Source organism: Myotis nattereri, assembly GCF_964212035.1.
Source record: "Myotis nattereri genome assembly, chromosome: 9".
Classification (NCBI taxonomy): Eukaryota; Metazoa; Chordata; class Mammalia; order Chiroptera; family Vespertilionidae; genus Myotis; species Myotis nattereri.
This window is the reverse complement of record NC_138084.1, coordinates 23,820,158-23,847,717: the sequence shown is the minus strand read 5'-3', so window position 1 is coordinate 23,847,717 and position 27,560 is coordinate 23,820,158. Positions and strand designations below refer to the sequence as shown.

Genomic DNA, 27,560 nt, shown 5'->3' with positions numbered 1-27,560 from the left:
GTAAATATCAGATATGATCAATTTCTCCCAAAATACATGGCTGACGTTTTGAGATCCTGTTGAAACAAAAAGATTGGCAACTAAGAGGAAGGTAACAAATATCCCTTACCATAGCTAATTGTAGATATGTGAAAGGCTGCCTTGGGTTATATAGGCTTTCAACTGTTTTACATGGACTGATACCAAGGACAATAGAACTAGCAAGGAGACAGCTATCAACTTAACTAAAAGAGAATTGGCTTTAATAAAAAGCATACAAAACTAGTGAATTCTTATTACTGGGTGTTCATACATGAGCTAGATTACTGTGCTATAAGGTCTAAAATTAAAGCCAAATATGCGTTCTTGATCTGGGGAAAACTGAGAGACCCTGGAATAGCCTAGCCATAAGTTCTCCCCACTCTACTCCTACCTACAAGCTTTCTTAATCAAATGACCCTCCTTATCAAAGGGATCAGGTACAATATCTGCTTATTTCTGAGTAGCAGGTGTCAGTACCCTGCCAGCCATCAAATTAATCAATAAAGTGAATCACATCATCCCTTGAGAACCAAGGGGACCCCAGCATATAACCTCCATTTAGCTATGTGTGGCATGCGGTATTTTCCTCCCCTAGGCTGGGAGTATATGAGATTAATAGACTCCTGTCCATCTCATCTGTGCAGTGTCAGGTGCCCTCTATTTGGCCATTTCCATAATCCTAGAGTGGGAATCCTTCCCTCACCATTGAGGTGAATGGGAGGTGATTAAAACAACGACTTTTCTCTCCCTACCTAGCAGCGATGGTGGAGAGAGAAAAGATTCAACATCAATTAAATAATTAGAATGAATGATTTGTGAATTGCCCCCCAACCCCAAAATTTAATTATTTATGTTTCTAATGCTAGTATTAGCATTCAATCTGTATTTTCCAAATAGAGACATACCTCAGAAAGATTGCAAGTTCACTTCCAGACCACTGCAGTAAAGTGAATATCTCAAGTGAGTCACATGAATTTTTTGGTTTCCAATTGCATATACTGTAAATTTCTTGGTTTCCCAGTTTATACTGTAGTCTATTACGTGTGCAACATATTATGTCTAAAAAATGTACATATCATAATTTAAAAAATACTTTTCTGTTAAAGCAAAATGCTAACCACTATCTGAGTCTTCAGTGAGTTGGGATCGTTTTACTGGTGGAGGGTCTTGCCTCATTATCAATGGTTGCTGACTGATCTGGTCAGATGGTGGTTTCTGAAGGTTGAGGTGGCTGTGGCATTTTCTTAAAATAAGATGACAGTGAAGTTTGATGCATCGATAGACTCTTTTCTTTCACAAACAATTTCTTTATAGCATGTAGTCTTGTTGGTAGCATTTTACCCACAATAGAACTTCTTTAAAATTTGGAGTCAATTCTCCCAAACCCTGTTGCTGCTTTATCAACTAAGTTTATGTAATATTTTAAATCCTGTGTTATCGTTTCAATGGTCTTCACAATATCTTCTCCAGAAGTAGATTCCATCTCAACAAACCACTTTGCTTGCTCATCTAAAAGAAGCAGCTCCTCATCTATTAAAGTTTTATGATGAGATTGCAGCAATTCAGTCACATCTTCAAGCTCCACTTCTAATTCTAGTTCTCTTGCTATTTCCATGGCATCTGCAGTTACTTCCTCCACTGAAGTCTTAAACCCCTCAAAGTCATTTATGAGGGTTGGAATCAACTTCTTCCAGACTCCTGTTAATGATGATATTTTGATCTCTTCCTATGAATCATAGGTGTTTTCGATGACATCTAAAATGCTGAATCTTTGTCAGAAGGTTTTCAATTTACCTTGCCCAGATCCACCACAGGAATCACTGTCTATGGCAGCTATGGCTTCACAAAATGTATTTCTTAATAAAACTTGAAATTCAGAATTACTCTTTGACCCATGGACTGCAGAGTGGGTGTTGTGTTAGCAGGCATGAAGACAGCATTAATATCCTTGTACATCCCATAAGAGCTCTTAGATGACCAGGTAAATTATCAGTGAACACTACTATTTTGATAGGAATCTTTTTTCCTAAGCAGTTTGTCTCAACAGTGAGCTTAAAATATTCAGTGAACCGTATTGTAAGCAGATGTGCTATCATCCAGGCTTTGTTGTTTTATTTTTAGAGCACAGGCAGAGAAGATTTAGCATAATTCTTAAGGGCCCTAGGATTCTTGGAGTGGGAAATGAACATTGGTTTCATCTCAAAGTCACCAGGTGCATTAGCCCCTAACTAGAGAGTCAGCCTGTCCTTTGAAGCTTTGAAGCCAGGCATTGACTTCTCCTCTGTAGCTGTTAACATCCAAGGAGCCATCATCTTCCAATAGAAGGTTCTTCCTCCTCCATTGAAAATCTGTTGTTTAGTCTAGCCACCTTCATTAATTATTTTAGCAAGATCTGGATAATTTACTGCTTCACCTTGGAGATGGCTTTTTCCCATAAACTTCATGAACCAACCTCTGGTAGTTTCAAACTTTTCTTTTGCAGTTTTCTCACCTCTCTCAGCCTTCGTGGAATTGAATTGAGAAAGGGCCTTGCTCTAGATTAGGTTTTGGTTTAAGGGAATGTTGTGGCTGGTTTGATTTATCTAGACCAGTGGTCGCCAACCTTTCGGACCTCACGGACCACCAGTGGTCCGTGGACCACCAGTTGGTGACCACTGATCTAGACCACTAAAACTTTCTCCACATCATCAGTAAGGATGTTTTAATTTCTTATAATTTGTGTGTTCCACTGGAGTAGCATTTTTAATTTTTTTAAGAACTTTTCCTTTGAATTCACAACTTGGCTAACTGGTGCAAGAGGCCTGCCTTTAGGACTATTTCAGTATTGTCATTCCTTCCTCACTAAGCTTAATCATTAATAGCTTTTCACTTAAAGTGAGAGATGTATAATTCTTCCTTTCCCTTGAACACTCAGAGAACATTGTAGGGTAATTAGTTGGCTGCATAATTTCAATATTTTTGTGTGTCACAGAATAGGAAGGTCCAAGGAAAGAGTATGAGATGGGAGAATGACTTGTCAATGGAGGAGTCAGAACACACACACAACATTTATTAATAAAGTTCACCATCTTACATTGGTATGATTTGTGGCACCCTAAAACAATTACAATAGTAACATCAGACATCACTTATCATAGATTACTGTAGCAAATATAATCATGATGAAAAAGTTTAAAATATTACAAGAATTATCAAAATGTAGTGACACAGAGACACCAAATCAGCACATGCTATTGAAAAAAATGGCACTGCTAGACTTGCTGGATGCCAGGTTGCCAGAAACCTTCAGTTGTTAAAAAAAAACAACAACAAAAAACACCAAAAACAGTATCTGCAAAGCACAGTGAAGCAAGGTGCAATAAAACGAGTATGCCTATACAGACGTAGCAATTTGTTTATCTGTCCACTGTCAGTTACCACCTATCAGATCGTTATGCAAACTATTTATTCATTTCTTCCTTTCAGCTCAAAGCTCAGAATGTCATGCCTTTTTAATCATTTTATTAATCATTATATACCTCCAAATAATTGGTGAGTGATTCTGAAAATAGCTGTCTTCATTGAAATAAAATAAAAACACACACAATGATCTGTGAATTTCTTCTTAAATGACATAATATAGGGTATCACCCAAAAATGTATACACACACTTTGAATAATTATAAAAACAGTGTTTATTAAAATACATTTCATTTTCAGAATTGAGCTAGCATCTGTTAGAATGTGTATACACTTTTTGGGACACCCTGTGTATAAAATAAAACATAAATATAAATTCCCCAACACTGTTAAAATCCACACTCACCCTACCCACCTGTAGATGGAAGGAATGAGGTGTTGGGAATGTTGCCCAATTTTCCTCTTCGCGTTCCCTCTCCAAATGCATGCTAGTTGCCCTAAGGCTTCAGAAGATCCCTGAAGGCAGCATCTCACTTTGTGTAGGAAGGAGAATTAGTATAGCTGCAAGGTGATCCCAACTTCTTGCCATTCTGTTGATTTTGAATGCTCATTCACTCCAGATTCCCTGCTGAGAGCTGAAACATTGCTTCTGCAAGAAGGCATTTATTTTAGGTACAGTTTCATTCTTCAAATGTGCAGCTTCACAGCACTGCTATTGTAAATTATAGGGAAAATATGGAGAAAGTTGACATGGTTGGCTTAAAGATGTTTGACATCTTTTTCTGGTGATTTCTATTTTATTTCTTAATGTATTTAAATTGGCTTGCTCATTAAATTTATGAGATAATAATTGACATACATCACTGTATACGTTTAAGTTGTACAGTATAATGATTTGACTTATATATACTGTTCCTTGGAATGAGTCTTTAGGGGTTACTTTCTTTTTAATCCTCACCTGAAGACACGTTTATTGACTTTTTCAGAGAGAGAGAGAGAAATAAAAACACCAGTGTGTGAGAGAGAAACATCCATTGGCTGCCTTCCACATGCGCCTGACCATGGGGTCGAACCCACAACCCAGGTATGTGCCCTGACCAGGAATTGAACCTGTGACCTTTAGGTGCATCGGATGATGCTCCAATCAACTGAGCCACACCGGCCAGGGCAGGAGTTACTTTCTTAGCAGCTTTCATATATACCATACATGAGTGTAAACTACTGTAGTAATCAGTTGTACAAACATCTGTAGTACTTATTTATTTGAAAGTTTGTACCTTTTGACCACCTTCATCCAAATTTCCTACCCCATCCCTTGCCTCTAATAACCATGAATCGGATCTCTTCTTCTGTGAATTTGGGTTCCTCTCTCTTTTTTTTTTAGACTCCACATATAAGTGTGATCATACATAATTTATCGTTTTCTTAATTATTTTACTTAGCATTATTTCACCCTTGTTGCAAATGGCATAATCTTGTTATTTTTTATGGCAGAATAATATTTTGTAACTTCTTTATCTATTCATTCACTGATGGATACTTGTTTCCATGCCGTGGCTATTGCAAATAATGCTTTTAGAAACATGGGGGGCGGGGGGTGCAGATAACTGTTCTCAATGGTGTTTTCATTTCCTTTGGATATATTCTTAGAAGTGGAATTGCTGAATCACATGGAAGTTCTAATTTTCTTTTTATTAGGAACCTCTATAACTAGTGGCTATATTAGTTTACATTCAAACCAACACTACACATGAGTTCCCTTTTCTCCACCTCCTTACCAGCATTTGTTATTTCTAAATTTATTCTTTTTATAGATTTGTATAGATTTGTATAGATTTGCTTCTTTTCCTGACACATAGATTTAATAATTTTTTAAAGAAAAAATGAAATACCTGGCCTGACAAAGGAAATGTTTAAATTTATCAACTTATTGTATACTTTCACAAAAGCATAAAACAAATTGTGTTCATTAGCAAGAATAAAATTACATTAAATCAACTCTGGTGTTGGAACCAAAGATGTAGAATTTCCGTACCCATCTGTCTTTATATAGTATTAAGCATGCTGTTGGCATTTAGTAAATATGTATTGGTTAAATCATTTAATGATAAGACGTGCTGCTTCCATTGACCATAGACCTTAGAAAAGACTTTTGTGTAACAGCAGTGTTTTCTTCATCTCCTGGGTTTGTCCACAGTAAACAGATCCGAGCTATGCTAGGCAGGTTCAGCCAGGCCGAAGGCTTATTAATGAAAGCTGGAGTGCAGCCAGGAACGCTGGATGGAGTTCTTTTCGATCTTGGATGTTCCTCCATGCAATTTGATGCTCCTGAAAGAGGTTTTTCCCTTCGGAATGATGGCCCTTTGGACATGAGAATGGATGGTGGCAGGTGAGTATCAATAAAGCATTTCTCCACACAACAAGAAATCAATTTCTCAAAAGCGCTCTGGATTTAATTTCCCTTTAAGACTGCAGAATTCCCATTGCACGCCATACCCAACACTATCCATATATAATAAATCAGTTTTGTTTGATACTCATTAAAGCTTTCAGTGTTTCTCTAGATTTGAAATTCTGAAAGAAAAACCATTGCTGTCCACACAAACTAGTGAGGAGGATAACCTCCACACTGATTATCTTTTTTATGGACAGTCGTGCTTTGATATGACCTTTTAACAGAGATTGTGACCCATACTTGTCAGAATCTTTTTGTTTTGAGTCTTAAACCTTCTTTTGCTCAAGTTGGCATTCATAGAATGGAGAATGTGATCATAAAAGAAAATAAAAATCTTTTAAAAAGCAGTGACTAATAGTGAAGGTCAAATATTTTTTCATGTTTGGAGATTGAGGTTTAGCAGACATACTAAAATCTCAAGCAAATTTTGGCTATTCTTGATGTCTTGCTAAGGAGGATGCCTTCTGAAATACAATGAACAGAGCTTCTAGTTAATAGTAGTAAACCCCCATATTGTTAATGTAAAGATCTGTCAGCAAATTTTAGTGTGAGAATCAGGGTTCCCGAGATTCTCCCCTAAGAACATGAAATAAGATTGCCTTTGAGAATGAAACTCTTAATATGTAATGGATGAGATTTAGAGTTGAGAAAATATCTTAAAAAGCTGGTAGACTTCCATTGAGTTAGCATAGACTGTAATTTAGCCACAAATATTAACAGATCTGGAAAAAGTATGTGCCGTTCAGAAAGTGGGAGTTGATTCACATGAATTTATAGAAAAAGAAGAGTCAGAGATGTAAACAAGTGCATTGCTAATCCAAGTGGTGTTATGGGAGAGGGGAAGTGGTCAGTCAAATCATGAAGGCTGATATGTCCCTCTGTTGAATGTGGATGCAACAGTCTTTCTTAACTTGTTGCCATTGAACATTAGAATCTTACAGCATAGTTTGATTTGTGCTATCCCAATTTCAACAACAGCTTTTAGATCATAATAAGGTTTCATGCAGCAGAAAGAAATTAGCAGATTCAAGGACCTGTGGGAAGAGCCCTATTGTCAGGTGTAGTCTTCACTATAAAGCAATAAATAAATTCACACTTAGGTTAATATTTTCTTTGTAAGTCCGTGATCTCTGGAGAACCGATGAAATCCCTTAACCTATTAAGTTGGGGGGGGGGGGGGAACAGATTCTGTATCTTGACTTTTTGTTGTTAATTGTTTTTGTTAATCCTCACTTGAGGATATGTTTCCTTTTTTTTTTTTTTTTTTTTTTTTAGGGAGAGTAGAAGAGAGAGGGAAAGACAGAGAGAAACATCGGTGTGAGAAAAACACATCGATTGGTTGCCTCCTGCAGGAGCCCTAACCAGGGCCCAGGCCGAGGAGGAGGCTGTCACCAAGGTACATGTCCTTAACCTTTGGTCCTGGGATCTTTGGTCCACAGGCCAACGCTCTATCCACTGAATCAAACCAGCTAGGGCTGTATATTGACTTCTACACCATATAAATGCCTATTCTGAAGCCTCCTAGAAGCCCTCTGGCTTTCAGCGTGTTCCCCCTTTGGCCTTGTAGCACTAACATTAGATAAAATAAAATTATGCCTATTATCCACTGAACTATATTTAAGAAACAACATTTATTCATACTTGAAAGTAGAAAGGTATTATCAAAAATTGCTAAGTACATCCATACTAATTTTAGAACTCTCCAATTTGAGGTGAAATCCATATTGTGGAATCTGAGTTTATCATCATTCACAAGGTTCATTCTAATACTCAGTGGTTTGGGCAGTTGAATTTACAACTAGGTAAGATCTAGCAGGGATTGTGTCGATTATGCCAAAAATGATGATTGTCAAATCCAAGAATGGGAAAAATCTAAGGGACATGGACAGGCATTGAGCTTCCCTATGAGCTGTTATTCTATGTGTTTTATGATTATATGCACCCTTAACTCTCTCAACAATTCTATGAGGTAAGCATTGTTACTTTTGTTCACAAGTTAGAAATTGAGGAAATTGAGGCTCCACTATATTAACAAGCTTACCCAATAGTAAAGCCAGGATTCTAATCTAGGTCAGTTTGACTCTAAAGACCAAATCTTTATCCCTAAAGCTATTATTGAAGGAGCAAAGCCTATTGAGATAGAAACCGGACTACCGTGTAGGACAGTGATGGCAAACCTTTTGAGCTCTGCGTGTTAGCATTTTGAAAAACCCTAACTTAACTCTGGTGCCGTGTCACATATAGAAATTTTTTGATATTTGCAACCATAGTAAAGCAAAGATGTATATTTTTGATATTTATTTTATATATTTAAATGCCATTTAACAAAAAAAAATCAACCAAAAAAAATGAGTTCACATGTCACCTCTGACACACGTGTGATAGGTTCGCCATCACTGGTGTAGGATGTTCATTGGTCTGGGGGTGCCATGCATCCAGGAAAAAAAAAAGATTTGAGAGAGGGAGAGAGAGAGCGAGAGAGAGAGAGAGAGAGAGAGAGATGGAGATGAAGATGATGGCAAAATAGGGGACAAGCCAAGGACAACAAAATTTTCTCCTGGAGGACCTAGGCATTCTAACGAAGTGCAATGAAGTATATTTAAGGAAGGATTTAAGTGTTTCTTAAATCTGATTTGATCCTCAGTTCTTAAAGATGCCATATCTTTGTTAGTTAAATTTCTCACAATGTGGTACCAACAATCAATCCAACATATTAACTACACGAGTAATAACTATACTATTAGCAAAGCTATCTTTCTAATAAGTAAGGTCTCGGTTAACTCATCACTTAGAATTCCTGGATCCATTTTTCTAAGGTAAGGTAAGCTGGCATGGTCTGACAAAGTGAATTCTGTTTCCTGTTACTACGACTTATTTGGGCACAGTTTGATATTTCTTTGTCTTCTTCACCTGAAATTACCATCTAGGCTTGTTTAGTACTATTTGTTGATTACCAAGTGTTATCCCATGATGTCTTTTGTCCTGGACGTAGAAGCCAGTATTGTTAAACATTTGAAATAATACACATTATTATCATTGATTGTTCTAGTTTTTGTGAGGGAGGCTGACCAGCAGTATCTTCTTTACAGTAGTCCTCCTTATCCCTGGTTTCACTTTCTCCCCTTTCAGTTACCTGAGGTCAACCATGGCCTGAAACTATTAATTGGAAAACACCAGAAATAAGCAATTCATAAGCTTTAAATTGTGCACCATTCTGCAGAGCAAGATGAAATCTTGTGGAATCCCACACTCTTTTGCCTGGGATGTGAATCATTCCTTTGTCCAGCATATCTATGCTATATATGCTAACCACTCATTGGTTGCTTAGTAGCCATCTGGGTTATCAGATCAATTATAGTGGTATCACAGTGCTTGTGTTCAAGTAACCTTTATTTTACTTAATAATGACCCCAAAGTGCAAGAGTAGTGATGCTGGTAATTCACATACACCAAAGGTGCAATAGAGTGTATGTATGTATGGATGTATGTATAGGAAAAAACATAGTATGTATAGGACTCAGTTCTATCGTGGTTTCAAGTTTCTGGTGGGGTCTTGGATGTATTCCCTGGGATAAGGTGGGACTCCTGTAATGATTTTCTAAGTCAGTTTGTACTCCAATAATATAAGTAGTTGGTTACTGGACAGTCTCGGGTTTATTTAAGTTCCTGAGATTGAGGCTCATTTGGGTATCAGTCAGTACCCTTGTTACTTCTCTATACAGAAAAAAAGTTCAAGCAACAATTTAAGTTTTGAACAAACTAAATCCAAATATTTCTGCTATTTTAGTTTAGGGGAAATCTGCATTAGCAGTCACTTCTTTGTGAATTAAAGGTTAGTAAACTATTTTAATTTCCTGCTGCCCTTGACCTTGATGAACCTCACACACAGAGTCCCCATTTGCTCTAATGATGGAAAGCTTATTTTATCCCTGTAAGATTTCAGTCTCTGACTTTAAAAACCTCAGAAGCTCTCTTAGCCTATGTTTGTATGCCTGACTTTATGTCTCAGTACTCTGAAGTTTCACCTCTTGTCAATGAAACTGACGTCAATGAACTAATTGGTTCTTCTTGTGCGTAGGTACCCTGACATGCCCACCGCAGCTGATGTTGTGAACGCTTTAGATCAACAGGCACTTGCAGCCATCCTGAGAACATACGGGGAGGAGAGGCATGCCAAGAAAATCGCTTCAGCAATCATTCAGGCACGCAGCATCTACCCCATCACCAGAACCCAGCAGCTTGCCAGCATCGTCGCAGGTACCCTCATTAATTCTGAACAGTGTCTGAGAGGGAGAAAAAAAAAGAATATATATATATTAATCCCCCAAACTCCCAAAGGGTTTCATTTGTACTTAAAATCATGCAGGAGTGAATCTTTCCTAAAATCTTTGGTTCTCCCCACCTCCAACACCTCTCCCCCATACACAATTTTAAAATATACTGTAGTTTGTTGATTAGTTTAATAATAGATTTTTTTTTACATGAGATAATTTATCATTTGTGCCTACCAAGGTGAAGCGTGGAATAACAAGAGCAAAAAAATTCCTTGATTCATCACAGTGCTTGATAAGCATCCTGTATAAGATCTGACATTACCTTCAGTTTCACATTTCTGCATTTTAATATTTTGGGCAAAAGGAGAATTGCATTGCCCAACTGCTGAAATAAAATCCAGTGACTCATACATCTATTCTAAACACCCAGCTAACAAAGGGTATGTGATGTATAGGTTATTCCACTTGGTGAATGCTAAACTAAATCAGCCTGAGGGACTTATTGAAACATTTCATCTTTTTTTGCTGTTTGCCACCATAAACCTCTTGAACCTAAGTCTAGCTAGGAGGCGCTTTATTATAGCCTTTCTGTTTGAAGCCAAAGTTGTCTCACAGCTGTATTTCATGATGAAAGTTTCCCTAGACAAAAATACAACTTCTGCAGTTGTTATTTCACAGAATTCCAGTGGTAAATTATTTGTCTTTTTGGACCTTCTGAAGCCATACATCTTTTTTATTTACCAAATGTATTAAGATTTCTTTTCAGTGGTTTCTCTTAAGTTAATTAAATAGCTAAAGACATAGGAAAAAGCTTATAGAAAGCTCCTAGTCTTGGTTGCCTCTATCTTAATATTATCCATAGTTTAAGGAATAAAACTTAATTATGCATTTATTCAGATCAAGATTTAAGGATCATATAGCAATTGTCTTATGACATGATTTCATAAAAATATATTCTTCTTAGTTATGCTAATAAAATATAAAAAGTTGACTAAACCTTCAATTTTTTAAGTAGCATACCTCAGGGCCCTTGAAATTTAACATTGAGCAACTTCCTTAAGGCAAGTAATTGCAAAATTCTCATAGGTTATGTCAACATAAAATATTTCATGATATTTTTCCCCACAAAGAGTTTATACTAGCAGGCTAACATTAAATTCATCCTCATCTCATCTCCCTTTCTTTTTCCTCACTCCATACTCACTCACATGTCTGCACCTTATCTTTTCCATCAGACATTAACTAGTTCTGTCTCTCATATTGAAAAGAAGGGCAGTGAGATGTCACATTTTTTTTCTATGCACAAGTAAGTCCAGAATTTTATGGTGCTGAAAATGAGGACTTGAAATGAGGGTGTTCTAGAGGTCTTTCAGTGAAAAAAATCTTATCTGGTAACTGAAGAAACTGAGGCACAGAGAGTGTCAACAGTCTCTTCAAAGGTACAACCTAGTTAATAGCAACATCAGTACTAATCTAGAGTTTGGAAGCTTGTGAATTTGAGGCATAATTGGGAATCTGCCTTTAAGAAATTAACCTTTCTGTCTCAGGTTCCTACTCAGCAAACTTGGGGGAATAACACTGTTTAGATAGAAGTTACATGAAGATGTAGAATAGAAACAATGTAAGTGTTTTCAGGAAGATACGATATGAAAAACATACTGGGGTTATGACAAATGATATAGTAAAAGTGATGATAATCATATATGTGTATATAAAACCCCATTTTAGTAAATTCCACTAAAAGATTTGAGTTCTCCCTAATGAGTCTATTTTTATGGCTTATATCAACCTCTAATAAAACTTTATTGATGATGATAGAAATCTTTAATAAAGAGAAAATAGAACAATGAAATTATATTTTAAAGCTCATTTATTTAAAAAAAATGATTCAGGAGAGGCTGCTATATACCAGGGCATTATACTGAGTACTAAGAATAGATTGGGGAGAGAATCAGATAGATCCTCTGTGTTTATGAAGCTTATAGACCAGTAAGTGACTGAATAACAACATGGTTTAAGAAGCTTATATTTGTAGTGAAAAACCTTCTTATTTATTGTAGTCTGAAGTTATGAATGTGTGGCAAGTAGAAAAAGCTGATGCAAGTGTAGAATTATATAATATAGTTAAGTATATACATATAGACTTAGTATGAGAAAAGAATTGAATGTATCTCAAAAATTTGCATGTTCATTATACCTTCAAATTGTAATGTTTTCAATATTTTTGTGTTAAGTACAGTATTAAAATTAACTATACCTGTTTGTTTGTTAATGTTATTATAGAAGATAACATGTGGATCATAGTTTTATTAGATGCATTGCTCTAGGTGATAAGTATTGTGAGGCCACTGCTGTGACTTCCTTACTCATGACTGAACCCACAGTGCTTCTCACAGTTTCCTCCCTGAGAAGGCATTTAGTAACTATTTTTCAAGGTTAATGTATAAAATAAATAAAATGCACAGAGATCAGGAAGATTCTGCTGTTATAAAGTTTGTAGTCAGTGAAATAACATCAATGTTAGTAAAAAGTTGATGTTTGGTCTCATGAACCATGACTCTCCCATACCAATATGGTCTAATATCAACACTAAAATAAATTAGAAAATCACATTGCCCTCCCAGTACTTTAGTTTATTCATCTTCAAAGTGAAATAATATCTATTTCCTCCCTCATTCTTTAGTGATGCTGTGAATAAAAATAAAACTCTGAAAAAATATTTTTTATTAATTAAAAAGCTTAAAAAATGAGAAACTATACATATAAAAACTCTCAAGCTCTTCAGCAAAAAAAACCCAAAAACTTATGCACTTAATTTTGAAAAAAATGGCTGTGGTCTAGACTTTACAGAATTAATGTATATTTGATTTGTGTAGCCTTAAAAACAGGATTGATGCTAGACATCTCTTTGAGTAAGAAGTCTGATTTATTTTCCTCAATAAGCTGTCCATATTCTATGTAAGAGCTAATCTATATTCTGTTGCTCTTTCCATTCTGTCGATACATCAAGGAAATCACCATTTAATCTTAATTGTTAAATTAAATCTAGTTTAATAAAATATATTAGTTTAACTTTTGGTTCTACAACTTACTTTCTATATAAACTTGAACAGAACTTCATCTTTCTCATCTTGAAGTGGAAGTGAATAATACTTATGATGATGATCATTGTTATTTTTGTTTAGCAAACATAACCCTACTAATTATTTTTTTCTTAAAATAATATTGATATTCACTCTCAGTTTCCAATCTGATGCCAAAATCAAAGAAATATACCAATCACTTTTCAGATCATTGGGGTTTAGATTCAAGTTCACAAAATAGATAATTAATTCACTGATAATAAAAAAAAAAACACAGGAGGCTTATAATACCAATTTTTGAATGGGAAAAAGGAGATGGGGAAGCTTTTTAGATATATTTGACTGTTGTTGATTAAAATGTGCATACTTATTATTCTTTGCCTGAAACTTTTATGTAACTTTTATTCTGACTCATGAACTAGGTACATGGCTAGAGCTTAATGAACACTTGTTGAACAAATAAATCAATAAAAAAAAGATGTGTACATTCCCAGCCAAAGTTAAATGATAAAAAAGGTGGGAAAGTCTAAGTTGTTAGGTGTTACTGAGAATCAAGTATATTCTGCTCTTCACTTTGAAGAGGAGGGACACCCTGAGCATCAAAGTCCTCAGGGAAAACTAAAGTTGCTTGAGGAATAAGTGAGATTTCCCAAGACACAGACTCAAAAGTCCTCACATTCTATTTCTTTTATTTGCTTTGTGAACTTGAGCAAGTTACTTACGTCCTCTGATCCTCATTTACTCATTTGGAAAATAGGGACAGCTAATTCTTGTTATGACCATTTATTGGAAAGTTCTCTGTGAATTTTAAAGTGCAAAATTCACACTGTATGCATTGCGTTCTCTCTTTTCCAGAACTAGAGCTCAATCAGGTGCACCACACAGAACCCTGAGTGTGGCTTTCTCCCCAGGAATACCTGTCCATAGCCACACAGTGTGACAGTGATAGGCTGATACTTCTATTCCAAGCTGTTCTTCCTATAGGAGTTATGGGATTTTTAGCAAAGAGAATAATAATCATTTTCTGCATTAGTACACATAAGGAGTATCTTTTTCACAGTAGCATTGGAGGTTCGTGCCTCAAGTTGTATCTGAAATCACTGTCTTTTTCTAGCAAAGTTTTCAACAGCCTTCAAAAGAAAAAATAAAATAAAACATTCATCAGTAGACATTGCTATGCTAATTTAGTGGAACATAAACTTTTTCCTGATGAAATTAATCAGACTAGATTACCATCCTTTTACTACTTCAATAATCTACATGTTACCTCCTCCATCTTCTCCACAAAGCACTCTTTATATTAGCATTTCCATGGTTAAGAAATAAATGACGGTGTCAGAGAGCTCGGTTATCGCCCTGGTAGAAAATGGTCTGGATGTCACACCTACTGTCGAGTTTAGAAGGCTTGCCAGTGAGTCACAGCCGCCACTGCCACTGCCTGTGCTAGTGCACTTATTCTTCTGTCACTTTAAATTTCTTGAGTTCAATCTGTAATACACAGTGCGTGTTAGCATTGTAACTTCATGCCAACTAAATTATCAAATGACATTACATAAGTAAACTTATTTCTTATTTTAATAAGTAATCTTCCCAAGAGACATTCTGTACAATGAATCCAACTCAGAAGAGAATGAAATGGGGGGGGGGGGGGCACAAAAACCTGAAAATCTTTCTTCCTCCTAAAAGAAATTTGACTATTCTCAGTTGAAAGTGCCAAGTGAGGACCTGGGAGTGTTTCAATCCCAAATGGCGTGGCCATGCCTAATTTAATAATTATAATGTTAATATAATAATACATCATGTTAGCTAATAATTAGTGACTCCTAGACACTATCCTAAATTATTTTCATGTGTTAACTCACTTAATAAGAAAAACGACTCATCAGACAGATGGATTTTATCCTTATTTTACAGATGAAACACAAAAAGGCTAGGTAATTTGTCTCTTGTCAAGTAGAGCTAGAATTGAAAGCTAGTAATATCACTCTAGGCTCTGTGCTCCTATTTGTAACCCATCTCTAGATCCCTTACTGATGATTAGGATACAGCATGAACTGTCCAGCCAGCATTGCTCAGTGGTACAGCTTTGACTTACGAACCAGAAGATCACAGTTCAATTCCTAGTCAGGGCACATGCCCGGGTTACAGGCTTCATCCCCTGTAGGGGTAGGGGGTGCAGGAGGCAGGCAATCAATGATTCTCTCTTATCATTGATGTTTCTATCTTTCCCTCTCCCTTCCTCTATGAAATCAATAAAAGTATATATATTTTTAAAAAGATATAGCATGAACTGTTGCTGGAGAATGCTGACAGCTCTGTCTTCCAGGATCTCACATACTCATGTGGGACACAGTTGTACAAGCAACTTCTATTGTCCTGAGATAAGTGCTGTATATAATAGAATCATTAACAAAAAAGTATGAGAACCAAAAAATGGAACAATTGATTTTGATGTGGCAAAAGGGTTTGAGTTATTGAAGAGAGAGATTGGGTAGACCCTACAGACATTGAGACCTTTGAGTAGAGCCTTTTAGGGGGAGAAGTGATGGTTATTTAAAGAAAAGTCCCTGACATCCAATAGAAACTCATCAAGTGCAGAAATGAAAAGATGAAAGAACAAAAATAAATAATCAGGTAGTATTTCAGCCAGTGGAAGAGAATAAAAGACAGATAATATAGTGTCCAATCCCAGGACCTAATACATTTCTAAATGCCTAGAATTCCCTCATTATCTGGGGATCCTCTGTCCTAAATGTGACCTTGAGTTGGGTCTGATTCTTAGTATAATTAGTAATTCGGCATAACCAAGTCCTCTAGATCTTCCTGATTCTGGCTGCATTTCAAATTTCATCTATGGAATAAAAAAAGGAAATGCATCATTTTACCTCTTTACTCCATTTCTTATTAATTTATACTTTGTGTGCTTCTGCAAGTGAAAATTAAAGTGATCTGGCATTGTATGTTCTGCACATTAGCAGTTTTCACATTGATATTAATTTTGTGAAGATCATTATAAATAGCCTGGTCATTTTGTTCTTCTCTTTATTGATTTAAAAAAGAAGAAAGATTATTTGTGTAACTGTTACTCAGAAGTTTTAAGAATTTGGTGGTAGATATTTGCAAGAGCTCTTCATTTGAGAACCAAAATCAAGTAGTTTTACATATTAATTGTACTACCAACTTATTTTTTAAAATTGACATGATTCAGATTTTATCTAGATGGTAGGTATAATGACATGGGTTTGCTTCACCCAAAAAAGTACTGAGAGGATCAACATTGTGCAGCAGTATTCCTAAAAGTAGTCATTTCAGACGTTGACTATTATTTTGGTATATTGGGAATGTTCTTTGAAGAAAGCATCTGTTTTTATTTTCAAAGTATAAAATGTTCAAATCATGCCAAAAAAATGTCAAAGAAAGAAAACCACAAATGTTACTACGTTGTCGAAATTAAATATTATATTCTAGTGCTGGGAAGGGGGAATAATGGTTGAAAAAAGTTTGATGTCCAAACTTTAATCATAAGTAAAAATTAAGAATAATACTTCCAAGTTATTTTCTATCATCTTTTGCTATCTGCTGAATTAAAAAATTATAGACTATTGAGAAAAGATATTTCTCAGAAATTAAAATAGAGAAATCTATGTTAACTTTTTATGACTTGCCTTTCCCTTCTCTATTTTTGTTTCACCATTTCCCAAATGCTTTCATTTCTTTTATCCCTGTAATCATTACGTCACTATATTGTCTCACACTTTTTTTAAATATATATTTTATTGATTTTTTACAGAGAGGAAGGGAGAGGGATAGAGAGTTAGAAACATCGATGAAAGAAACATCGATCAGCTGCCTCCTGCACACTCCCTACTGTGTATGTGCCCGCAACCAAGGTACATGCCCTTGACCAGAATCGAACCTGGGACCCTTGAGTCTGCAGGCTGATGCTCTATCCATTAAGCCAAACTGGTTAGGGCTGTTTTTAATCACTTGGAATCACTTCTATCATATTATAACCTGGAGCATAGATCATCTTTCCTTACATGTAACCTGGAGCATAGATCATCTTTCCTTACATGTGTTTCGTATAATAGCATATAGGACACAGTAAGCAATAGGATACATTTGCTGATTTTCTACATTTTGCTAATGTATAATTACTCATTTAATGACTTTCTTATCAGCTGGATTATAAGCTCCATGAAAGCAAAAATTAGGCACGTCTTCTTCATTGCTACATCCTCAAGACCTGATACAGAAATAGGCTTATAAAATTGTTTAATTAATTATTTCTTGAATGAATAAGTGAATGTCCACTTCATAACCTTGTGACATTTAGAAAATGAGGAGGCTAGAGACAACTAATAGAGAAAAATCTTATAAACAACCAATTTCTTCAGCATTCGGGCACTTTCTATTGGTCTGTAGACTCCAACCTACAATAATAAGAGAAACTTAATTTTCCCGACACTTATAATATCTTTCCTGTTCTCTAGAGGGTAAATCAGGTTCAGTATGTCATACAATACTATGTTAGTCTTCTGTATTTTCAGTTTCCTCGTTAGCGAAGCAGGGAATTTAAACCAACGTTGAGGTGAGACACTTATTTCATATACATATTCCACATTCATTTAATCATCAAGTATTTACTGAGTCTACTTTGTGCTAGGCACTCATGAAGGAACATAAGTGACTAAGGCAAAGCTTTCACCTCAAAATTAACAAAAAGAAATTTTTACTAGTTAGTTGTCTTCACAGTTGGTGCCTTTTTGCATATATCAACATGTTTACTTTTTTTCTTTCTTTCTTAGCTTAAAGTTACTTCTTTCTTGGATCATTCTCTTTCTTATCCAAGTACATATTTGGAGACATTTTTAATGAGGCTCCATTCTCATACTTTGTCTAAATGTATCTTTATTGTGACCTAACTTTTGAATGATAATTTAGTTGTGTATGAGGTTTATAATTAATTTTACTCAGTGCTTTGAGGTATGATTTCATTGTTTCTTGACATTTTATGATTGATGAAAGATCTAATTGTCATTATTTCATACTTGGTCTTTTTCTGTTTCTAGCTACCATTAAGAATTTTCTATCTTTGATGTTTAATTGTCATGTGCTGGGTTGTGACTCTATTTTTATTGGTCATTAGTTAAACGGTGAGCTTTAACGTTTCTTCATTCCTGGAAATATAAGAAATTATTTCTTTCCATATTTACCTTCTCCCATTCTTTTGAGTTCTGTATAATAGTTATTCACCATGTTCTCATATTTCCCATTCTTTGTATCTGTGTATTACAATCCAAGTAAGATCCTTTTCTAATTCACCAAATTTCTCTTAAAATATACCTAATCTGTTTAACCCACTTGTTGAATTTCTAAATTCACTTGTCATTCCTAAAAATTCTATTGTTTTAAAAATACGCTTGTTCTTATTATTTTATTATAGTCTGTATTGATTATTTTTCATTTATTTTTAATGTAGCACGTATAGTTATTTCCTATTTGTGCTCATTTGTTCTATTACCTCCAGTTCTTCCTGTTTATTTCATCTGCTGATTTTATACAAATATACACAGAAAATGTATCTAGCGAGCGCATCTTCAGTGGGTTATACATACATATCCTTTTTCTGGAACCCAACATGTGGTTTAATGTTTGCTTTTTCCTTTCTTCCCTTCCCGTTTCCTACCTAATCATCTACCAGCCAAGCAAAGGTGTCATGTTAGGCACTTTAGGTTGCAGAAGTCAAAGACACATTTAGGCAAACTTAAGTAATAAAACATTATCATTAGCTATACATGACAGTAAGAAGAAATTGTTATAAAGCTATTCATACTAATAGGAAAGACAGTTATTTAAGCTACATAGCCAGGTCTCTGAGAGACTAGACAACAACTCAGGGGTTATTTAGGGTACTACACAATTTCCCCATTAAACTATTATGTTGCAGAAAACATTGGTGATTCCCTGCTTTAGTCAGTTACCATTTTGGTTTGACTACTCTCTATGTCTAGCTTCTAACAATTACAATTAAGTTTTTTGTAGGGTTCAAGGTTACTGCTTACTCAAATCTTTTATTTATGTTTTTTACTGTCTCATGACATCTACTTATATTGCTTTTATTCTTTCTTTTGGTTTCTGCTTCTTTTGTCAATTGCTTCTGTCTTGCTCCATCCTTTCGCCTCCCCCTCTATCTCTCTCTCTCTCCCCCTGTGATTCAAGCTCCCTAAGAAAAAGGATCTAATTTGGCCTTATTTATCCATAGCTTTTCCTTGTTTGGCAGAGTTTTACACTTGCTCCATTTTAAATGGCTGCATTGGCTCATAGGTATTTATGTGGTGATAGCATGGTGACCAGAGCTTAAGGAATTGCCTTGGACAGTCCTGCTCATTTGATAGATTCCTTCTTAGGATTGCAATTATTTAAATAATGCTTCAAAGAAGTAGTTCTTGAAATTGGCTATAACTAGTAGTAATTTTAATTTTTCTTCAAAAATTTCATCTATCTGTGTAAACAAAATGTCCCCTATAATTCATGTCTTTGTAAATAAACTGTTATCTTAAGTTAACTTGTATGTCTTTGACTGTGCTATATCTTTTGCCTGGAAAAAAAGAAAACTCTTCTTTCATCTTCACTGGTTGAAAACATCGTCACCTTTAAGGCCCAGCTTAAATGCCACTTTATATTTTTTTCTGATATCTTCCCTGATCTCCCAATTTGGGTGTTGTCTCTGATTTAAACTACCATAGTAGTTTTTCCATCTTTTCTCTTCCCTGTGGCAACGAGGCATGGCAGGAAGAACACAGGCTTTAGAGTCAGGCAGAGCTGCATTCAAATCCTGTTTCTGCTATTTAATAGTTGTGTGATGTCAGCAAGTTATTAATCTCTTCATGTCTCAGTGGGAGAGATAAATTATTATTCAAATAAATTATAAATTGTGTAAATGTCTTGAAAAAGTACAGGGTAAATGAGAGACTATAGTAGGGGGACACAGTGGTTAGGTATTTTGGAGAGACCTCCCTGAAGAAGTGTCCTTTAAGCGAAGAGTAAGAATAAGAAGCCAAGTGACAAGTCAATAAGAGAAGAGTTTTCAAGACAAAAAATAAACAAAGGCCCTTCACTCACTCTCACTTTTTAAAAAATAATTTCATTTCACGATTTGTGCCCTATTAATAAGTTTAATGCTCATTGCCCTATTTCTACTGTGACATTTTATAACGTAATTTTGATGTTGCTAGCATCAAGCTAGTATATCTGTTAAGCTATACCACTCTAGTAATTTACTAACCTTTTCTGCTAAAACAGTGAAATTTTAATAAACCAGGACAAGCACTGCTCTTTTGATTCTAACATTTTTTTTTGATTCTTTACTTTTGATGACTTCCCTTTTTCTACTTTTCTTGCCTTTTAGCAAAATTTTAAAGATTATATGTGTGTGTGTGTGTGTGTGTGTGTGTGTGTGTTATAAATTTATATTGCTATATACTATATATCCCTGTGATACGTTCCTAAGAAGTCTAAACTCTACTGGGATATTGGACATCTAAACAAATAATTCTAAAATGAAGCAGAATATTTTGCCTTTCCCATTATCTATGATGGCATATTTCCTCTTTCCCTGTTGCCTCTCTGATTATACTTTTTCAGTACTGTTTTCTTTTTCTTTCTCTGCTTGTGCCTTTATTGATTTTACTTATTTATTTCCTGGGGTTCAATCCATGGCTCCTTTCTCACTATACGTGTGATGGACATCTACATCTGTTTCCACAGATCTTACATCATCGGCCTGCCCATCTATAGCTCAAGTCTTCTGAACTTTAGACCAGTATTTGCCACAACTTCGTGAACATAGCAATCTATTTATCCCACAAGCATATAAAGTTCCATCTTCCAAATCTCACCTTGCCTAATGCCGTTTTGTTTCCAATGCACCTCACCACATTTACCCAAAAGCCCAAACCTTTAAGTCAAACTTGAGCTGAAGTGAAAAAGTACATCACTAAGACTTTTCAAATCTGCCTCGAAATTGTCTCTTAAATACTTCTTGATTTTTTGTTTGTTTCTTTTACTGCCATTGCTTTATCATCTTTGCTATCTGTACTTAGTCTTCTAACTGTACTGAGTACCTTTTGTTCCTCCAAGCTCCCTCCAGCCCATGCTTTACCACAGTTATATTTATAAAATTCAAATCTCATAGTATCACACCCCTTCTTAAAATCCTTAATAGGCCCCCTATCATCTGTAGAGTAAAAATTAAACTTAACATGAAAAAAAAAGGCCCTCATTTTCTGTCTTCTGCCTGACTTTTTAACCTAATTTCTCCATCACCCTCTCCTCTCCCCTACCTCCCCACAGGCCATGTCTACACTAAACTGCTTCCCATTCCTGTTCCTAGAATGCACCCTCTGCTTTCTCACTTCCATCCTTTTGTATATGATCTTCTTCTGCAGGATATATCCTTACTCACCTTTCTTCTCCACCCACCGAGCCCTCCCAAAATCTCTCCATTTTTTTCAAGACTTGGCTTATACCTGGCTGATTTTGTTCAGTGGTTGAACATCGACCCATGAACCAGGAGTTCACAGTTCGATTCCAAGTCCGGGCACATGCTTGGGTTGCAGGCTTGATCCCCAGTAGGAGGCAGCCGATCAATGATTCTCTCTCATCATTGATGTTTCTATCTCTCTCTCTCCTTTTTCCTTCCTCTCTTTGAAATAAATAAGTTTAAAAAAAAAAAACATTTAAAAAAAGGAATTTGTTTATATATCATTCCTTTGGATCCTTCTGAACTTTCCTTTTTGCCGTCTCCTGAAGTTACTCACTTTTTCAATATGTCTTCATATACCTAATAAACTTTTGCTTCATTACATGGTGTCTACCTTTTAGAAAGGGTGAGTTTTTCAAGGATAGACTGACCATATCTCATGTACCTGAATAGTCTCAGCACCCATCTCTTAGGGAATATATTAAAAGGGTCAACAGGCTGGGTTAGAGAAAGCAAGAACTATTAAGTCAGGTAGATTTGAACTGCCTCTGTCCTTTACTCTCTTTGCAAATTGGGCATTTTTTACCTTCTGTGAATCTTCGTTATTTTCCTCTGCAAAATATGGATGATAATAACTGACTCACAGGATTCTTGAATAGCTAAATAGAGACCAATTCTAGTAGATATCTATTTTTAAAAGTACATATTTTATTGATTTTTTACAGAGAAGAAGGGAGAGGGATAGAGAGTTAGAAACATCAGTGAGAGAGATCGATCAGTTGCCTCCTGCACACCTCCCAGTGGGGATGTGCCCGCAACCAAGATACATGCCCTTGACCAGAATCGAACCCGGGACCCTTCAGTCCGCAGTCCAATGCTCTATTCACTGAGCCAAACCGGTTTGGCATAGATATCTATTTTTAACTTGTTGAGTGAACACATAAAAGTGAGTGAGTGAGTAGGTGATTGGGTGAGGGATTAATGAATGCATTTGAGTGAATAGAATAAATGCTATAAAACATTTTATAATGGACTCACCAGGAAAGACTTTCAATACAAGCAGCAGCTGTCTTGGTTAAGATGTCAACACACAGAGTTGCTAGCAGTCTAGGAACTGGGGCACGAAGCTTGGGAAGCAATGTGAGAAGAGCATGCCTTTTTTATTGAAAACATTATTTCGTGCTATTCCTTTACCCGTGGTCGGCAAACCACGGCTCACGAGTCACATGCGGCTCTTTGGCCCCTTGAGTGTGGCTCTTCCACAAAATACCACGTGCGGGCACACATACAGTGCAGTTGAAACTTCGTGGCCCATGCGCTGAAGTTGGTATTTTGTGGAAGAGCTGGTATTTTGTGGAAGAGCCACACTCAAGGGGCCAAAGAGCCGCATGTAGCTTGCGAGCCGCAGTTTGCCAACCACTGTTTCTCCCCATTTTTATTCATCACATTAAGGAACTCTAAGGATGGGCTGGCTGCCAACTCATTCAAGGTATATCAGCATCTCATTAGCCAATGACAAGTTACCCTCACACAATAAACTCTAGGCTTAGATTTTGAAAAGAGAATGAGGTTATTATTAATAATAACAAATTATTATTGTTGAATGGAAATGTATATTGTCTTTTATTATGCAATGAACTATTTTAGAGACAGCATACATTAAAGTGATTTTTTCCTTTAAAAAAGTTAAGGTTTATGTGGAGTTCACTGGAAAGGATTGGTCAGACTCTGACTCTAGACCCCTGTGGGCTGGTGGTACTTATCTCAGATTTTGAAGCTGAGAATGATAACCTCACAGGTAGGATTTATAAGTTGGTGACTTCACCTCTGTACTCATTAGATGCAAAATGGATTTTGATGACAGATTCGGTTTATTAAGCCAATATGCTACATTGCTATATTGCTTACCCATTTTTCTTTACTGGTCATTTTTTGTTTATTTATTTGTTTGTCTTACTTCCTCATTACCTTTGCATTAGTGATCCGGGTTCATGTCTCTGCATTCTACTGTGTCACTGAGTAATGGAAAAAGAAATTAATTTTGTAATTATACAAAAACTAGGATTCAAATTTCAGCCCTACTATTTCCTGTTTGAACTTGGATAGTTTACATGGCCGTTCTAATTCTCTCTAAGATAGGGATAATGGTTCCTAACTTATAAGATTGATGTGATGATTAGAAATTATATTTTTAAGCTACCTATCCTAGTGGTAGACATATGCTAGGCTCTTGACAAAAACTAAAAAAATGGAGAATTTATCTTAGCTAGAATCTACTATACAAACATGCAAAAATAATTAAAATTCATGATTATATGGAAAATATTAGATTTTCTCTATTATAAAAGAAGCATTTTCATTTATAAGTCATACAACATTGTTAAGAATTGTAAATTTTAAAAACCTATAATACCGTTCTACCACCATAACACAAATATTATAACTTTGCATATTCCCTTTATCTGTCTCTATTCTCACATTTTTTTTGTTTGAATGTATATAATTTTATTTTTTCACTTGATATGTTATCATGTTACTTAATTTTTATGCCAGTATACTGCATATCAGTAAGAAATACATAATGTATAATTGATTATATTCTAATAATCTCATTATTAGATTTTTAGCTTACCTTCTAGTGGAGCCTATTATTAAAAAGCAATATGATAAATATTATTGTGCATATTTAAGGGGTTTTTTGACAGGGGGAGTACTTACTTTCTAGGCTAAATCCCCTAAGTAAAATTAATGAAATGTTGTTTTTCAAAATGGATACACAGCTTTTTAGAAATCAAAAACCTTCATTGGGCATTATCTAAATCACTGTTCTTAAACAATTTAGGAGGATAGAACATGCAGAAAAATAAAAGGTGGGAGTGACCAAGTCATTGTTAGACTTGATTGTGGTTGAAAAAAGGGAGATATTTATAATCTCTGATTTGATTAAAATCTATATGCTAATTGAACCTTGGAGAAATTGAACATTTATTCTTTAATTCAGTTAGATAATATTAGTCTTTCAACAAGCCTGTTATGAGAAAAATGATAGCATACAGTCTTGCCTTTTGGAAGTAACATACCATTCCTGCCTTCTGGAAGTTTCTATTTCAGTGGAAGAGATAAGTATATTTTTTAAAATCAACATAGTACAGTTGAAAAGTGTAACATTGTTGGTTACCTTTGCTACAGGAAGGTGGGCAACTGTACCTTGGAGCATGAGGATTAATTGTGAGTGTATGCTGACCTCACAAGAAAAAGGGGAGCACTGTTAAGCACCTTTTCTGTTACCATCTCCTAACTCTGGAAAGTGTAAATGGCCCAATGTTGAGAGCAGACCTATATAAGAACTATTCCTAAAGGTTCAAATAAAGCATCTTATTATGGGTCATAAATATGCTACAACTTTTACTTACAATTCTGCTTTCAGTTTACAATATCTGGCAAATAGGCCTCAGTTCCTTCTTAAAGATTTCATAATTAAATTTAATATTGATCACTAAATAGGTAATAGGAATCATGAGTCAATGTAGGTTGTCTCATCTATACTAAGCATTTTAACACATAGGTAGTATAGAATTATTAAAAAATAATGTATGAAAAATATCCATTCTTTCCTTTAATTCTGAGCATGTTTCTTATCTTATCTCAGCAGGTAATGTGCCTTGTTACCTTTTCTGCTCAAGCCTACAACTTGATTTTTTCCCTAATGTAGGAGCAGTTGTAAGCCTCAGCCACCCGTAGTGAGATCATGTTGTCATCAGACTTAACCTGGTGGGAGTTGAGGATTAGATGAGACTCCGAAGAAGTTTAAAAAGAACCTCACTGAGTAGAGCCAATTTTATCCAGAACGATTCGAGTTCACATTTTAATTAACAGTTTGAAATTTGTAATATTACTTCAATTTCAGATGGTTGAGAATTTAACACTATATTAAAGGAGCCCAGGCAAAAGGACACAAGTTGCGTCACAGAGACTTATTAAATGTGATGGAAATTCAGCAAACGAATGCTGGCAAACAGGTGCAAGAGCTGAATTAATTTTTAAACCCTACCACTCAGGGGGAATTGCAATGCATCACGTTGACAGCCACAGCACGTTGTTAATTTCATTCACAAGCTTAAAAACCTCAATACATTTGAATATGTGAACGTATTAAATTTTTAAAATTGTAAGTAGCATAAGGGTGTCCCAGGACTAAAAATGATAATTTCTCTCTGGGACTTCCAGTCATTTGTCTAGCCAGAAGCATGGTGTTTTTTTATGAATGAAATCTATCTTACCACTTCCACATACAAATTGTGTTCTATTATTATATGCAGTGCAGGCTGTTCCTAAGCAAGGTTTTCTCTTACTTTTAATATGAAATCCCTTGTGAGTCAGAGGAAAACTGAATGCTCACTGATCCAGTTTCCAAATTCTGCTGTCATGCATGAAGGGGGTTCTCAGTCTATATTCCGATGGTGCTAAGTGGTGATGGTACTCCTGGAGTTAAAGAAAAAGACAGCAAAACATAACCAAACAAACAGAGGCTTATGGGGTGGTATCATTAAAGGTCATATGTTGTAAACTGAAACCTCACTGAATTTGATGTTTTCACCAGGAGTTGACCTATTCTGAATCCCTGGTATACTTGAGAATTTGATAGAAGCCCTGGAGTATCTCTACATAAGACTGCACACACACAGCATGTTACAAAGTTTTCAGGGAGTTCATGAATTTCCACATTCAGAATGCTGTGTATGGTGCATCTTGATCTTTGTCTGAAACTAGAAGAGTATCTCTTAGTGGATTGAGTGGATTTTCTCCCCTGCCACCTGCTGTGCACAAGGCCCTAGACATGGGAGTGGGGATAAAGGAAAATAAGAAAAGATCTTTAGACTTTTATAGCCTAGTAGAGGTTCATATACAATAGTGTAGAGTGGTAACTTGTTTGATGGACTTTATACAAAAAGTTATTTGCAAAAGCTTTCGGAGACGTAGCCTTAGTGAGTATTAAGGATGAGTAAGTAGAGAGAAGAGCATTCTAGACTAAGAATGAAAGCAAGGAGCACCACTCTGTCATTACTAAAATTGTGTGTTTACAAGAAACGTGTAATAACAAATGTATGGAAAATCTTTTGGTTTTCTCTCAACATTTCTCAAGACACTTTAGAGAAAAAATAAAAGAAGCTGGGTTTAGCCATCTGAGACCCTTATTATTCCTAATCGTACACAGGCTTGCCCCCTCATTTTGTTTAGCTGGAGAATATTAAGCACTCCTTTTTTAGAACATAAACACAAATATAAAGGGCCCCCTTCCTAAGAGGTGAGTCAGGGAAAGCCCAGTAAATACTGCATTGGATGAGTCCACAGTCTTAATAAAAAACACGGTAATCAGTACTTGCCCAAACGTCTTTTGATAATGGCACCAGTAGCAACTGTTTCTTTTTAAATCCACTATCAAGAAAACTGATGAAAAAGAGAGACAAATGCACAGTCTAATAACCTGAGCTAACAATACGTTATTTTCAATAGAATGAAAAGAACAAAAGCCGCAGGTATTCATTACGGTTCCCAGGGTAAGCGACCAGGGCAGTGGCTGCCTTCACCAGATGTGCAGTCTCCAGGCCGACAATACCCATCTTCCCCAGGGAAATGGGGAGAGAAAGCTAAACTCTTGCAACTTGATGCAAAGTGATTTGGGTTCCATTACAGCATCTCTCAGTAAAAGGCTATTCAGTCTTAGAGTAAAGATTCCACACTCATTTTCTCCCAGAAAATGAGATTGTTATATAAAACACCAGACATGGAATCAGAGCTTCTGGAAATCACTCTAAACCATATGATTTCATCTTAACTTCCTT

General features: G+C 35.7%; 1 protein-coding gene across 1 annotated transcript in view; it reads left to right on the top strand.

Moving 5' to 3' along the window:
* The window catches only part of METTL15 (methyltransferase 15, mitochondrial 12S rRNA N4-cytidine), a 176,663-nt gene that overhangs the window by 132,861 nt on the left and 16,242 nt on the right, over positions 1 to 27,560 (top strand). The window contains exons 4-5 of the mRNA XM_081099627.1: positions 5,618 to 5,809; positions 9,954 to 10,132. Coding sequence (XP_080955753.1) covers positions 5,618 to 5,809; positions 9,954 to 10,132 — 371 coding nt within the window. The remainder of the gene's footprint in view (positions 1 to 5,617; positions 5,810 to 9,953; positions 10,133 to 27,560) is intronic.